General features: G+C 33.6%; 2 protein-coding genes across 4 annotated transcripts; one reads left to right on the top strand and one right to left on the bottom strand.

Annotated features, from left to right (window-relative positions):
• The first annotated feature begins 4,801 nt into the window (after positions 1-4,801).
• Positions 4,802-7,963, top strand: Gos28 (golgi SNAP receptor complex member Gos28). 3 transcript variants are annotated; one of them, XR_013260862.1, is made up of 7 exons: positions 4,802-4,882; positions 5,084-5,259; positions 6,867-6,956; positions 7,027-7,184; positions 7,276-7,392; positions 7,473-7,664; positions 7,779-7,960. XR_013260862.1 is itself a non-coding variant. In XM_077435216.1 (7 exons), exons 1-6 carry the CDS (start codon positions 4,843-4,845, stop codon positions 7,591-7,593), a joined length of 702 nt encoding a protein of 233 aa, XP_077291342.1. In that variant the 5' UTR covers positions 4,802-4,842; the 3' UTR covers positions 7,594-7,638; positions 7,732-7,837. The 3 variants fall into 3 exon arrangements, 2 of the variants coding, with proteins under 2 accessions (XP_077291342.1, XP_077291341.1); XM_077435216.1 differs by having other exon boundaries at positions 7,473-7,638; positions 7,732-7,837; XM_077435215.1 differs by having other exon boundaries at positions 7,473-7,963.
• A 1,159-nt stretch (positions 7,964-9,122) lies between these two features.
• On the bottom strand, positions 9,123-12,028 carry LOC143914572 (uncharacterized). Its single transcript, XM_077434837.1, has 4 exons — positions 11,774-12,028; positions 11,574-11,666; positions 10,012-10,124; positions 9,123-9,830 (listed from the first exon to the last, which is right to left on the bottom strand). Exons 1-4 carry the CDS (start codon positions 11,942-11,944, stop codon positions 9,746-9,748), a joined length of 462 nt encoding a protein of 153 aa, XP_077290963.1. The 5' UTR covers positions 11,945-12,028; the 3' UTR covers positions 9,123-9,745.
• Positions 12,029-14,946: the final 2,918 nt, after the last annotated feature.

The following is a 14,946-nucleotide window of genomic DNA, read 5'->3' as shown; positions in this document are numbered from 1 at the left end:
ATTTATTCAAAACTAGGTGAACAATGCGTTGCAATGCCACAATAACGTATGCAATTCCCATTCCCGTTCCTGTTCTTGTTCCCGTTCCTATTTGTCGGAAAAACGCAGGCAGCGAACACGTAAATTAAAATTTGAAATTATAGCGTTGCAATGACATTCATTCCCGTTTTTTTTCACAGTAATCTTCCCGGACACGCGTCCAACAAATCCTGAAAGTGTCATTGTAATCAGTTCAGTGGTTTAGGAGCCTATTCGAGACACACAGACAGACAGACATTCATTTTTATATTATATATATACATATATAGACTAGCTGAACCCAGCATGTGTTGCAATGCCAGAATAACGCGTGCAGTTCCCGTTGCCGTTCCCAATTTGTCGGAAAACGCAGGCGGCGAACACAATTGAAATTATTCAATTGTTTATTTTACCCTAACAACGCAGGTGGCGACGTTGAAAACAATTGAAATTATTGCGTTGCAATGCCACTCATTCCCGTTTTTTCCATTTCCGTTACTGTTTTTAGGCGTTTTTTTTTTTATAGAAACCATCGCGGGTATACACACAATAACTCATGTAAGTTTTATCGCTATCGGTTGAATGGTATAGGAACGCATACATGACAGACAAACATTGATTTTTATTATATATATATATACAGTGGCGGACTGGGACTGAAATCAGTGCATGCCAGGAGTCAAAGGGGGCCCCCACCCAGGGTTAAAAAAATTTGTCCCCCCCCCCCCCATATAACAAAATTTTTTTCTTTCCATCACGCTAAAAATCAAGGGCAAAAAATAAATAAAATTTTCAAAAATGGGAATAAACAAATTTAGGCAAAAGCAAAATAGATCCATAAATTACATTGTATATTTCGTTTTAATCCTTGTCATATAATGCATCATAAAAGAATGCGGCATAAAAGCGGCTTTTACTTTCGGTAGAAAACAATCAGGGACGTCATTTCAGCTTTTTCTTGGGGGGGCAGGCAAAGATTGGTCAAATTGAATTTATTTTCAAAAAATCTTTTTTATATCGGAATAAAAATGGAAAATATAAAATATGAAAAAATTCATCTTATTTTTGAAAAAATAATTATAATCCCCTTTACTGTTTTTGAGACAAAATAAAGTAAAGGGGACCTTTCTAACGATTCGCTCCATGGGATGAACAATTTCTAAGAATGTTACTAATGGCATACCACTTAAAAACCAAAATATACTTGCTTCAAAATAATAAAATCTTTTTTTTTCAAAGCACATAGCAGCGATTATTTTATTAGTTACCCAAAAGTAACATATGTACATAAGAAATAAACGCAGTATTCATAGATCCATAGTATCTCATTAATCATTAAATCCATAATATTTTCTAAATTCACACTATTCCTTAATTTAGGGGGGCGAGTGCCCCCCAAATTACGTCCCTGAAAACAAAAAATGCATAATATTTTCAATTAATGTTAATCGAAAATCAGGATTTTGGGGAGGGGGCCCCTATCCTATGTTTCTATATACATGGATTTGTCTAGATTAGGAATAGATTTAATATTCGGAAACTGTTTAAAATTGTGTATTTAAATCTTACTATATCGTCGAAGTATAATCAAATGTTATTTTGAAAGTATGTATGAAGTAAATTTAAATCGCTGGTTGATGATGAATCGTCCTATCAAAATTGTTTTAAGCAATTCAGTTTATATTATTCAGGGAAATTTGTTTATTCCCGTTTTTATTTCAGTAGGTAGTTGTTACATAGGTATTGGTATATGCATAATATTGAGGTTGGAAATGGCGAAATAAAAAAAAAAAAGAAATCGAGCCTAATAAAAAAAGTTAACCGATCCTTGGGCTATTAAAGCAGGCATTAGTTGTTTGCGTATATCGTAAGAAATTTGTTTTGTTGAAATACCCAAACTCTAGGTCCCAAAGTGCAATATCCTATAAATTTTTACACACGTGAAATAGTTAAATTAAAAAGTTATTTAATTTTACTGAGGGCCCATATTTTCTAACGGATAGTGGGGCCCACATGCCATTGGGCATGTACGCTTGTATGGCCAGTCCGCCACTGTATATATATATATATATATATATATATATATATATATATATATATATATATATATATATATATATATATATATATATGTATGTACATATATACATTGATAGTGAGAAAAAGAAAAAGTTATAGGTGTTTAAACAATTAAAATCTGACAAAACGAGAGGGTGGCAGGAAGGAAAATATATGTCTACTTACCATAAGACGTCAAGATGGTCAAAATGTTTTAAACGTGTCTATTACGACTATTTTTCGCCATCTATTTATTTATTTAAATTGGCACACATACAAAATAATATATAAACAAGAAAGCAGTATAGTGAGACAAAAAAAAATAATAAATAAAAATAAAAATATAATATTCCATGTACAGTGAGCACCACATAAGAAAAATTACAAAAATATATCAAAATTGAAAAAAACAATGAAGGTGAAGAAGCGAATCAACCACAGATTAGCTTCTTCACCTTAGTCCTAAAAATACTGAAAGAGTCAGCAAAAAGGTCGGGACAATCATCTAAACCAGTGCTTCCCAAATTGGGGGTCGCGACCCCCTGGGGGGCCGTAGGATTTCTCGCGGAAGCCGCGAAAATATTCAATAGAAAGTACAAATATTCATTTATGAATATTTTTCCACATTACATATTTAGGGAATGTATATATTTAAGGAAATATTTCCCAAACTTGAATGAGGATGAAAGGAACAATTGGATAAGAACACCATTTGCCAAGTCCTTAAAATATGATCATATTACATGGACAGCCCAAGAAGTGTTGATCGATATCAGATCAGATAATTTGCTTGAAGTGGAATTTAATGAAAAAAGTATTTCAAAATTTTGGTTAAGGCGACAGCAAGAATATCCTGCTATTGGAAAAGAAGCGATTGCACTATTAAAAGAAGTATTATTACGACAAATTGGTGGATAAAAAAGTTTTTTACATGTGGTGAATCGGGCATTAACGTTAAAATTAACTTCGTTCAGCACAGATGTGTCAAGGATACCATTAGCAATCTTGTATAAAAATATTGTCGACCAAACCGCGGAAAATGGCAAAGTTTCAAAACTATCGGAAGAATGTAGGATATAATATATGTACGTTGTCGTATATTCTTATATATATTGTCAGACCAATACAGAAGAGGCTTGTAATATTAATAATAAAAAACGTAAAGGAGGTTTGTAAAGAGGTGATCCAGTATATAAGTATAGGATAATTATTGTATGTTTCCTAAAAAATGGTAAATTAGTATTCAGCATTTAAAATATTTACATTTCATATGTTTGATCATACAAAAATATTTGTTTAAAAATATTTTAAATTTTACAAATAATTTATTTCAATCCTACCTAGAACAAATATTTTGCTTAAATTACGGGGAATATACATAATTGCATATATTATGAGGAATATTTATAATTCTCCGAAAGCTTTTGTTCTGTCAAATATGATATTTGTATCTAATATGAAATATTTGTATAGAAAAACAATATTTTTTTCGATAAAATTCCAATCTAAATACCTACATATGTGTGTAGTATATGTACATATATTTCGAACAAATTATGCAATAATATTTTTTTCATTTATTGTTATTGATAATGAATCATGTATGTACATTTTTTTAAACTTAGATTTATATTTACATACATATATATATATATGTGCATACATATGTATTACTATTGCTTTTGTGACATAAGTTTTTTCTTAAAAATTATAGCGACATCTTAATATGAATAGAAAAATTCTTAAAACGAACACTACTATCTTTTTCAACTACCTAACAGTATAAATTTCACAACTAAATACATTTTGGAATTATTATAAATTAAAGTTTTTATCTCTTATTTGCTATCTCCTATCATTATATTATAATTCCTATCGTAAATTTTTAATTCAGTAAATATTATATATTCCTTGTATTTTTAACGATAGATAGCGTAATATTGGAGCTGAATAACAAAAACTTGATGCAACGTTATACTCGTTTATTTGAATCGAACCAAAACTTACCGGCCAGCGTACTGGATTTTAAAGCTAAAAAAAATTCAGCAAAAAAGATAATGAAAAAATTAGAACATATCAACAAAATTATTAAAGGGAAAGATTACAACTGACCACATGTATAACATGGTAATTGGATTATTAGTCACATTGCGATCGCCCAAAAGACAATTTTTGCCACACTATTTTTTGTTTTCGTTTATAATGGTTAATTGGATGTGTGCTGAATTTTAAATCTGTAAATTTACGAGCAAAAAATTCGTATTAGTAGAGCACTATCCTAATAAACATGTTTCAATAGAAAATGCTCAATATAATATAGTATTAACAGTGGGAAAAAATCCCAAGTGAAAATACGTAATTTTGACTTTTGATTTGAACTGGACAACTACTTAGAGAGATTTGAAAGCTGAAAAGTACTAAAAATGAAAGATAAAATACCCGACTGTAGATTCCAATATTCATTTTGAACAGAAAATTAACAGATTTTGAGAAATCGACCGAACAACACCAAGATATAGAAAAATCGCGCGATTTAAAAAACACATATATCTCCGAATCTCGAGCCAATCTACATTTTTTGTTACCAGATTCGTGTTCACTGGGCATTGATCTATAAGAAAAGTCATATCTCGTCTCTGAAACATTTTTCGTGTCGAAAAGTGTTATTACAATAATTTTAAGCAATTGGTTTTAGGCCAACTTTCAGCGTGTGCTTGGACCAAAAGCAGCCCAAGTGTCAAAAACCGGAGACGTCAGATATTGAAAATGGCGAACGTTGGCAGCGGTTTGCCCTCGAATTGGGAAGGTAAAATAAACATTATTCTATGTCCCACTAACTTCACAATTTTACTAGTGAGTTTGCACATATTATGTCAATGATTCGCAATTTCCACAATCCTTTGTTTTATTGTTATCATGACCATACTATCACCTGCATGGAACACGTCCTTTCACACGTAGATTCAATTTACAAATTGATTTAAAACGCCATTATGTCATTGTTTAGATCTTCGCAAGCAAGCTAGGAATTTGGAGAATGATATCGACGTCAAACTTGTGGCGTTTAGCAAACTGGGAGCCGGAGGAGGCGGAAGCAGTCTTCAAGCAGACACAGTTCCTCTCCTCAGCGCCGATGATATGTTCGAAACCATGGCTATGGAAATTCAACAATTAATCAACCGAGTAATTCATACGAAGCAAATAACATTTTAGTACACTGTAGAAGCTAGACCTATTCTCGGTTGTCTACAATCGGAATAATCCCAATTCTTTTATTCAGATTCTGGCATAGATGGAAGATAACCCGTGCATTTGGGTAATGCGTTTGAACAGCACCAATGGCTGCTCTTTCGAAATCGATCATTATTCTTATACATGTATACGTTACTCGAGTTTTATTTGGAAGGAGAAAATATATTAATGGTATCGCCATTCCTGGTTTTTAATCGAGGCCTTCTAGTAGTATGCCGTGTACTGTATATATATATATATATATATATTAATATTCCTTGGCATTCACATTTTTTTGCGTGGCAAACATTAAAATTCTTTCGTCGTTAGATGATTCTGGTTGCCTGTGATTTGATATTGATTTCGTTTCTTGTTTCTGATAGATGAATCGGCACCTTGTTTTTCTGCCTTTGTATATTTCTTTTCAAACTGCCAATTTTGGGCAATCTAGTCTTAGCCACATCGGATGATGCTTGCAAAACATCAGACGTAGTATAATTAAACTTGAGTTTGCATTTAAATGATTAGTCAAGGTGTGTATAGTATATATGAATTTTAACTATTTCTTTTAAACATTGTTTTACTAACCTCTTCTTACGTCTGACGAAATTTGGTTTCTTATCCGATCGTTTTCAAACTTAGCCATTTTGCTTTGTTTGGTCATCAATATATGTGGAAATCAAGTCCGCCATTACGATGGTAATAGACACGTTCAAAAATACTCCATTATCTTTCTCGGTGACGTCTATTGTCCGGTTCCGCGACAAATCTCTCACGGCCTTTACATTCAATCACAGATAAATCATAAATAAATCACTCACGCGACACTTCGCTCACGGAATTATTAAAATAGCGTGTATGTTAAATTTCAGGCTTATTTATTTATCTGTGATTAATAAATAAGTCACGTTAATTAGTCGTCGATACGTTTGAGTTTTGGAATAATTATTGTGTAAAAAAATAATAACGTTTTTGGACGCTATTTTAATGATTCCGTGAGCGAAATGTCGTGCGAGTGATTCATCTGTGAGTGTAATGGCCGTGAGCCAGTTGTCGCGTGACTGAAATTTCGTGCGCGTAACGCCGTTGAGTGTACAGTCCGTGAGTGATTTGTCATGACACCCTATTATCCACACTATTCCGACCGTTTTTTCGCTTTTCGCACATCCTCTCTCGCTATGTCAGATTTTGATTGTTTATTTTATAATTTTTATCAATAAAATTAATGGTAAAATACGGATAAATGAGTTCTATAACATTTTTTTTCTGGGAAAAATCGACGTGTTTATACATGACAGTTTCAATATTCTATTTTTGTTGGTTTAGCATTTTAATTCAAATTCATAATAATACATTAAACAACATGGATAGTCCCGTTCAAATCCAGGGGGGCCTCAGCCTCCCCCATGACATAAATGACACCCCTGTTATTTATACCGATTAGGTCTGACTTCTATGGCATATTTTATATTGAGCTGTGTATAATTGAACTGTTACTTCTACGTGTAAAAAGAAAGCACTGTTGATACAGCCTTTTTTATTATATTTCAATTTTTTAGCTGGCAGCTGTCAATGATAAAATGGCTGAACAAACGTCGAGTGGTGCGGCAATGCTACATACAAGACAAAGACATAGAGAAATACTTCAAGTTTGTTGTTTTTTTTTAATTATTTACAATATCAAACTGCGAAAATTTTATTTAAATTGACAATTTTTAGGATTATCAACAAGAATTCCGAAAAACACAAGGAAATTGGATTTCCAGAAGGGAACGAGAAGATTTATTGCGAGGTGCCGAAGGCAACGGTTCTCAACACATCCCTGGAGGACTATCTCGTCGTGATCAGTATACTAAAGAAGGTGCACATTTACATAGGTAATCGACGCATTCAGTCGCTTTTAAAAACTTAACAAATCAATGTCTACATTTTTGTTTTATTGTTTTTATTATATGTATGTATGCGCAGCTCTCATCATATGGTAGATGAACAAATAAACATAGCTATGGAAACGCGAGAACATTTATCGACTCAGCGGCAGTCGTTTAAAAAGCTTCAAACCAGATTCAACGACATGTCAAACAGGTACAAATCGGATCAAAGACTATAACACAAATGGATGTCGTATTATTACAAGTATTCTATTGAGTTGTAATTTGTTACAGATTCCCGGCCATTCATAGCTTAATCCACAGAATCAATTCTAGAAAGAAGAGGGATTCTTTAATAGTAGGAATCGTCGTCGGAGTCTGTACATTCTTAATGCTTCTTTATGCATTCAATTAATTTTAATCGGGCATTTCATTTCCGAAAATGGTGATAGTGGAACTTGTCAGTGTCCGTTAATTCTAATTTAAGTTTGTTTTATTCACATTCTATAGAATTTCAATATTATTTAATTAATTTATAAATTATTTTTTTTAGTATTATATAACTGCGGACTATTTATATCGAATTATATGAATTTTCAGTTTACTGAAGGTATGATGAAAGATTAAAAAAAACTAATAATTCACTGAGAGAATATTCATAACTATCCTATGTTTTTTTTTTCTGTTTTATTAACAATATTATTACACTTAAGAGAATATATTTTTATGTATGTGTATATTACATTGTATTTATAACCAGATAATAAAAAATTGTATTAAGTAGGGGTGGACATTTTATTTTATATTTCAGTTAGGAGTTATAAAAAAAATCTTGTTCAAACACATTTATTTGTATAAGCATGTATAAAAGTACAAAATAAAAATGCATAAGCATCAAAATATAGTACAGAGTGTTCAAATTCAGACGCAACCAACGTTCGAGAAATTCCAAGATAGACGTAACAAAAAATATAGGATCCGATGGGATTGCATAGTATAATGTTTATTGTTCTTCATTTAGAAATCCGATGACATAGGTTGGCACCCAAATTGAAAACTCTGCGTAATATATTTCACTTACAACCTATTTTAATCGTAAAGTGTACGGAAAACGACTCGAATCGGTTGCGTCGAAGAAAATGTGGCAACAATATTTGGCTGATAATAATAACGTAAACTAAACGTTCTATTTTAGGTAAGTTATTACTAAAATAACTTTTAAATATTAGTCAATATTTAATACTGGCGGCAAAATATTGTCAAAGTTTTTTTTTTCGTATAATATAATATAGTATTGTCGAAAAAACTTATTATAGAATAAAAATCAACAATTTTCTTGTAATACTTCAGTAGTCATAAGTAAGCGTTTTATGTTCTTAAAGATACCTTACAGCTAGCGATGTAAAAGCTATGTTTATATATTACATATTCACATACGTATAGCGTTTATGATTTATGAAAGATTAGATATGTTGAATTTTGAAATTACTGCAAAATCTCAGCCAATTGACTTCAAAATTGAAAAGCAACCAGCCGAGATTTTACCGTACACAGAATCAAGCATACGTTCGCGGAATAACATCAATTTTAATACACTTCTTCAGTCAAGACGCCTCTCGTTACCCTCCTCGAATAAATAGCTGCCATTTATGATATTATGTATAATAAAAAAATAAAAAAAACATCTAGGAACTGTAAATTTGAACTGAATGTAGAAATTATCTCTACAATAATGAAAAATCTTTGGCAGCATCAATGTTTGCTTTGAATTATTATAATAATAATAAAAAAATAATTCCTAACCTTATATAACTTTCAAATATTGATTAATATAATATAAAAGAAATGGAAAATATATCACATTTAGAAATGTAACACTATAGCATATTTTAATAAATACTTCATACAAGTATTGGTATAATATTTTTTTTTTTTGTTTGTTTTAATCACAATCAAGCAACATTGGCAAAATATTTCCAAAAATTTTGATTAAGTACATAATATATTTTATATTAAATATACAGATATGACTTCTTATCCAAACTATATGTATACGCAATCGATTATTTTTACATATGTAACATCCAATCCGTAAAATCGCCCATTTCATGAAAATGTCAAAAAGATCCGTGAAGATTTCATGAAATATGCAAATATTTACTCTCTTAATACATACGGTATGTGTAGTCGATTGGGTATACACACAGTATGTATAAATAGTCACATCCTAAATATAATGAGCATTTTTTTTTTGGTATACATGAAAAATAGTTATGACAGGTCGTTCTAAATGTGAGATACATATCACATAAACTATGCTAAAATAATATACATAATCCGTTAAATACATGTCTATTATAAATTTAAAAAGGATATATTTATTGTACCATGGTTCGGTGGATGTTTATAATGTAAATGATAGTGAAAAGTGGAGACCATCTGTGAATAGTCCGCCGTTAAATCTAAATCATAATCACACAATATGGTGGGTTCGCTTCGGTGGTGGTTTTTTTTCTTCAGTGACGATGAAAGTAATTAAACGGATCGTAGATGAGCGTAGAATGCGTTCAGTGGAATAGGGAACGGGGACGAGTGTTAATAAGCCTCCACATGTGAGATTTGGATTTGAAATGTTTTCGTACGGGCGAAGATCTGAAAAATGGAAAGAGAGCGATCATGAATGTGATTATGAAGGATGTTAAATGAATGTTAATATTGTCTATAAATAGTGATGAAGCGTAAACAAGTGTTAAGTGAATGTGATGATGATGATGTTAGTGCTCGTGCCCAGTCTTAGTACACGTGAGTGTACGAATAGCAGTTGTAAACATACCCGTGTTCCGGAGTGCTAGGATAGTAACGGCTGTCATTGAAGTGATCGGAAGCGTATCGAGGAGTTTCTATGCCGAACGGACTGTATAGTTTGGTCGGAGTGCGACCTAATAGCTGGAAAATTAAATATGAATTACACATATAAACAATATTAGAAAGCATTTTTTTATTAAACCCACTGATCATGAATGTGATATTGAAATTTTACAATTTTTATTTTATCTATGTACGTAGTAACGATATATATGAAGTTTTGTGATCATGAGAAAATTCGAAATCAAGAATTTGACTGATTCAAACTCAGAATCGATCACTGATCACGTTTTCATGATCTAGAAGAAATGTGTGTCAGTGTATTTTGGGGATTTTTTGAACACCGTTAGTCCTATCGAACTGAAACTTAAGTAATTCTTATCGATTTTAAGTTGACCGAAAATGGTACCTCCCCTTATAGGTGTCCTCTTTTTTTTACAAGGCCTCTTCTAAGTTTTTGAATTAAATTATCTCCCAAACCGTAACCGAATCAGGCTGAATTTTTTTTACATGTAATAGAAATTATAAATTTTATGCTGTAATATTTTTATCTGAACTAAAAGTAGTACTTTTACTCTAAAGAATCGAGGTTGTTTATCTTTTACTCAGTAACCTTTTGGTTTATTGAACTGAAATTTCATATCTAGAAGTTTAAGCTTAATAACAAGTTATATATATATAAAAAATTTGGTAAGCATCCGTCAACCGGAAGTGGCAGTTTACTCTTGTTCGATTTTTCTTCTATTTTTTCGACCCCTTAAACATGTGTGCTCTTTACGAAAAAATTCAACTATAATTATTGTATCTATGTGATGAAAATACAAAAAAAATCATCAAATTCAATAAACCGGAAGTGGAATTTTTTCCTCTTAGAAAAGTCAAAAATGTTGTGAACACGATTCTTTCCACACCCCTGAACGTATCAAAATTTGTATTCTTTATGTACTAACTTAGAGCTGATAATGTTTTGGTCAGAATTCGTAAACCGGAAGTAGTATTTTTTTTTAAACAATATTTCAATATTTTATTTTGACCATTTAAATTATTTTTATTTTCTTGATATTTAATATATATAATAATTATAGTGATTTTAAGTAATAAAAAAATTTCGAACAAAATCCGACAGCCGGAAGTAGAGCTTTTGTCTTGTGTAAGTTTCTCTAAATTTGCGCTCAATTTGTATCGAAAATGTCTCATAGCCGGCAGGTGTGAACGTGTATGTATGTTTAAGTATCGAATTTTAATTCGTAACCTTCTTATATTCCTCAAATACATAGATAAAGTCATGGGTTGGTCACACCCGATTTTTTTTTATTGTTGTGTTTTAATTATGAATTATCTCACTGATTTATCTATCATATTCTACTGACCTGGGCAATTAATTCAAAGCATTTTAATGGTTTTCATGAATGAATATTAAAAGAAGAAATTCTTGTCTGACAATTTTGAATAAGAGAAAACGCCTACATTTTAAAATGGGAAAATTTCCATATGATATTTGAATGAAGCAATAAGAAATATTGAATGTACCTGTCTGCACCTCTTCTGCGGAGTGCCGGGAGTGTGGCAAGGAGTATTACCAGCATCGGTGAGACGCTGCCTACGAGGTTTGACTTGGAAATGCTGTGAACAGTGAACAGTGAACAGTGAACAGATGGAGCAGACGAATCAGTATCGGTTCGGTGGGAAAATAGAATAAAAATGTAGAATGGAATATGTAAGATAAGTACGTTGGCGAAGATATGCAAGGCAGCCCGGACCCTCTTCATGGTCTTGTAGAGTTTGTTGGCCGAAGACCTGAAGGCTCTGGAGGGCAGGGGGGGCAGAGGGGGCTCCTCCGAAGGGTCGGGGGTGCTCCGCCCGCTGCCTGTCTCCGCTCCCAACACGAAACCCACACCCATTTTCAAAGGACAATCGATCCAGACTAGCACTCGCTCTCAAGGAAAACGTCAACTGGTCAACGGCCGTTACGAGCCACGGCTTCTGAAACGATGGGAATTCAACGGTCGTTTCCCTCACCCCTTTCTACCGTTCCCTATTTCCCCTTCTGTTTATTCAATTAGTGTGCTCGGTGTATTTCTTTTCAATAACATTGCTACCGTATAAGACAAGGTATTCAAATTCAATTGATTGGGTAAAATGCTCAGTTGTTGACAGCTTAACGGGTTTCCGGAAACTTTTAATTTTTAACAACGGGTTTCCGGAAATCCATAGAAACCATGACACCACTGGTACAATATACCTATTGATTATAGTATTTATTTTTTTACTAATTGTGTTACTTTATATCAGCGGCTTCTAACCTTTTTTCACTCGCGTATCCCTTTGTATCCCATCTACAAAAATTGTACCTCTCACTTATAAAATGAAGAGCAAAATATTCTAAAAAAAATTGCCTTCAATGCATCGTTTTAGTTTAACTTCATTTTCGATGTTTTTTAGTCTGGATGACTAAAAACGATTTCGATGATTATTTAGTCTGGATTTTTATTGCTGTATTATTTTCAAAATTTAATAAAATATGTATAGATCTGTAGGAATACAATACAGCTTGTACGAGCTTTCAGCAAAGCCAAAGCAATCATCTATTCGCTCCAGATAAACAAACCTCAAGTTCAAGGGAACAACCGAAATACTTCGTCCAGCTTACCCATAAAGGCGATTCGGTTCGCTCCAGATAAACAAACCTTGAGTTCAAGGGAACAACCGAAATAGCATAAATCCCATAAAACACAAGGCACGCGACCACACAAAGGATACCCTTGAGTCTGGAAGAATCTTCGAGAATGAGATGACATCACCTCACCCATATCCAGACCACCGATAAAGGCGATTCAACTCGTTCCAGATAAACAATCATCAAGCAACCTTGAGGCACAGCCACACAAAGGATACTCTTGAGCCTGGAAGAATCTTCAAGAACGAGATGACATCACCTCACCCATATCCAGACCACCGATAAAGGCGATTCGACTCGCTCTAGATGAATACCCATCAACCAAACTTGTGGCATACCCACACAAAGGATACTCTTGAGCCTGGAAGAATCTTCAAGAACGAGATGACATCACCTCACCCATATCCAGACCACCGATAAAGGCGATTCAACTCGTTCCAGATAAACAATCATCAAGCAACCTTGAGGCACAGCCACACAAAGGATACTCTTGAGCCTGGAAGAATCTTCAAGAACGAGATGACATCACCTCACCCATATCCAGACCACCGATAAAGGCGATTCGACTCGCTCTAGATGAATACCCATCAAGCAACCTTGTGGCACACCCACACAAAGGATACCCTTGAACCCGGAGGAATCCCCGAGAACATGATGACATCACCGTGCCCATATATAAACCAGTACAGCAGCCACAGACATCAGTCCAGTCAGGCATTCCCCTGAAGCAAGCAACTAGCCCACTTCCCCGTGAATTTTCTGTACTGACAATAAACTTGTATACTGAAGAAAATAAATTCCCTCTGTTATCTACAACGAGTTTCCATAGGCCGGGTTACGGTCACAACATAACCTCCTGTCTTATAATAGTATTTATTTTTTTACTAATTGTGTTACTTTATATCAGCGGCTTCTAATCTTTTTTCACTCGCGTATCCCTTTGTATCCCATCTACAAAAATTGTACCTCTCACTTATAAAATTGTAAGGCAGGAAAGGTATGTTGACCGTATCCCGGCCTAAAAAAACACATACTGTGTAGTTTGTAAGTGGATCGTTTATTTTTGTTCAATTGTTACAATGGTTATTGTATGTACGAAGAGGTTGAGCTTCGGAGAAGTGATCTGGTTGAACTCCAGAGGTTCACTCTGGTGCGTCGTTTTATATACGTTCTGGCTTGAAGCGTGCCGTGTGCAGATGCTTTGTCTTCGTTTCCAAGACACGTGTGTTGACCTGTTTTCGAGGCACGTGTCTTCGGTACACGTGTGGTTTATAGCTATGGGGTCAGCGCCAGGACGTCGTCCGTTTGAGAATGGGGTCGTGTACCACGCGTAAACGCTTGCCACGTGTTTACGGTTGCCTGATGACATCACTGTTGGGTTTCGTTCATTTTACGATTAAGCGATGAACTCTTTCTTCTGGAATGGTCGAAGGGGACGTTGCCCTTGAGTTATGCATGTTTGTACAGGATCGACGATGATTAGTGTGAAATGTATAAGATCACAGGTTTTGATTCGTAATAGCACAAGTTGTGCTAGATTCCTACAAAATGAAGAGCAAAATATTCTAAAAAAAATTGCCTTCAATGCATCGTTTTAGTTTAACTTCATTTTCGATGTTTTTTAGTCTGGATGACTAAAAATGATTTCGATGACTATTTAGTCTGGATTTTTATTGCTGTATTATTTTCAAAATTTAATAAAATATGTATAGGTCTGTTACTGAGAGTTGGCGTGAACAAATGAGATTGTGTAGTGTCGGTGAATAGGTGTATAGCATGCTGTTACTCTTCATTTAATAATAAAAATACGCTCTGTCCCTTTCGCGCGCTTCTATACGAGTACAAGAACGCGCCAACTCTCAGTAACAGACCTGTATGTAGCTAAAAGTATCACTAATAAGAAAATAAATTCTCAATATTAATTCCATGCATTCATAATTTTTGCATACGGTCCCAAAATGTCTCGTTGCGTCATTGATTCAAACACATATTTCTTTTGTTAAATATTACTATTATAACTTATGATAAGTAGTTGAGGAAAATATTTATTGTTGATTTCATAATATTTTATTACTAGGGAGAGGCTAATGTATGAAAAGTGAAAATTCATAATACCAAAAACCTCATTCCGAAGAAGTTGAAGGACTTCTCAGAAACCAAATGACATGGCTTTTCGAGGGTGGAGCTCTCTGCTCCAGGAGAAGGATGAGGGAGGGGGGATATTGG

Source organism: Arctopsyche grandis, chromosome 7 (assembly GCF_051622035.1).
Source record: "Arctopsyche grandis isolate Sample6627 chromosome 7, ASM5162203v2, whole genome shotgun sequence".
Lineage (NCBI taxonomy): Eukaryota > Metazoa > Arthropoda > Insecta > Trichoptera > Hydropsychidae > Arctopsyche > Arctopsyche grandis.
Note: the sequence above shows the minus strand (reverse complement) of the source record. Positions and strands in the feature narration are given on the sequence as shown.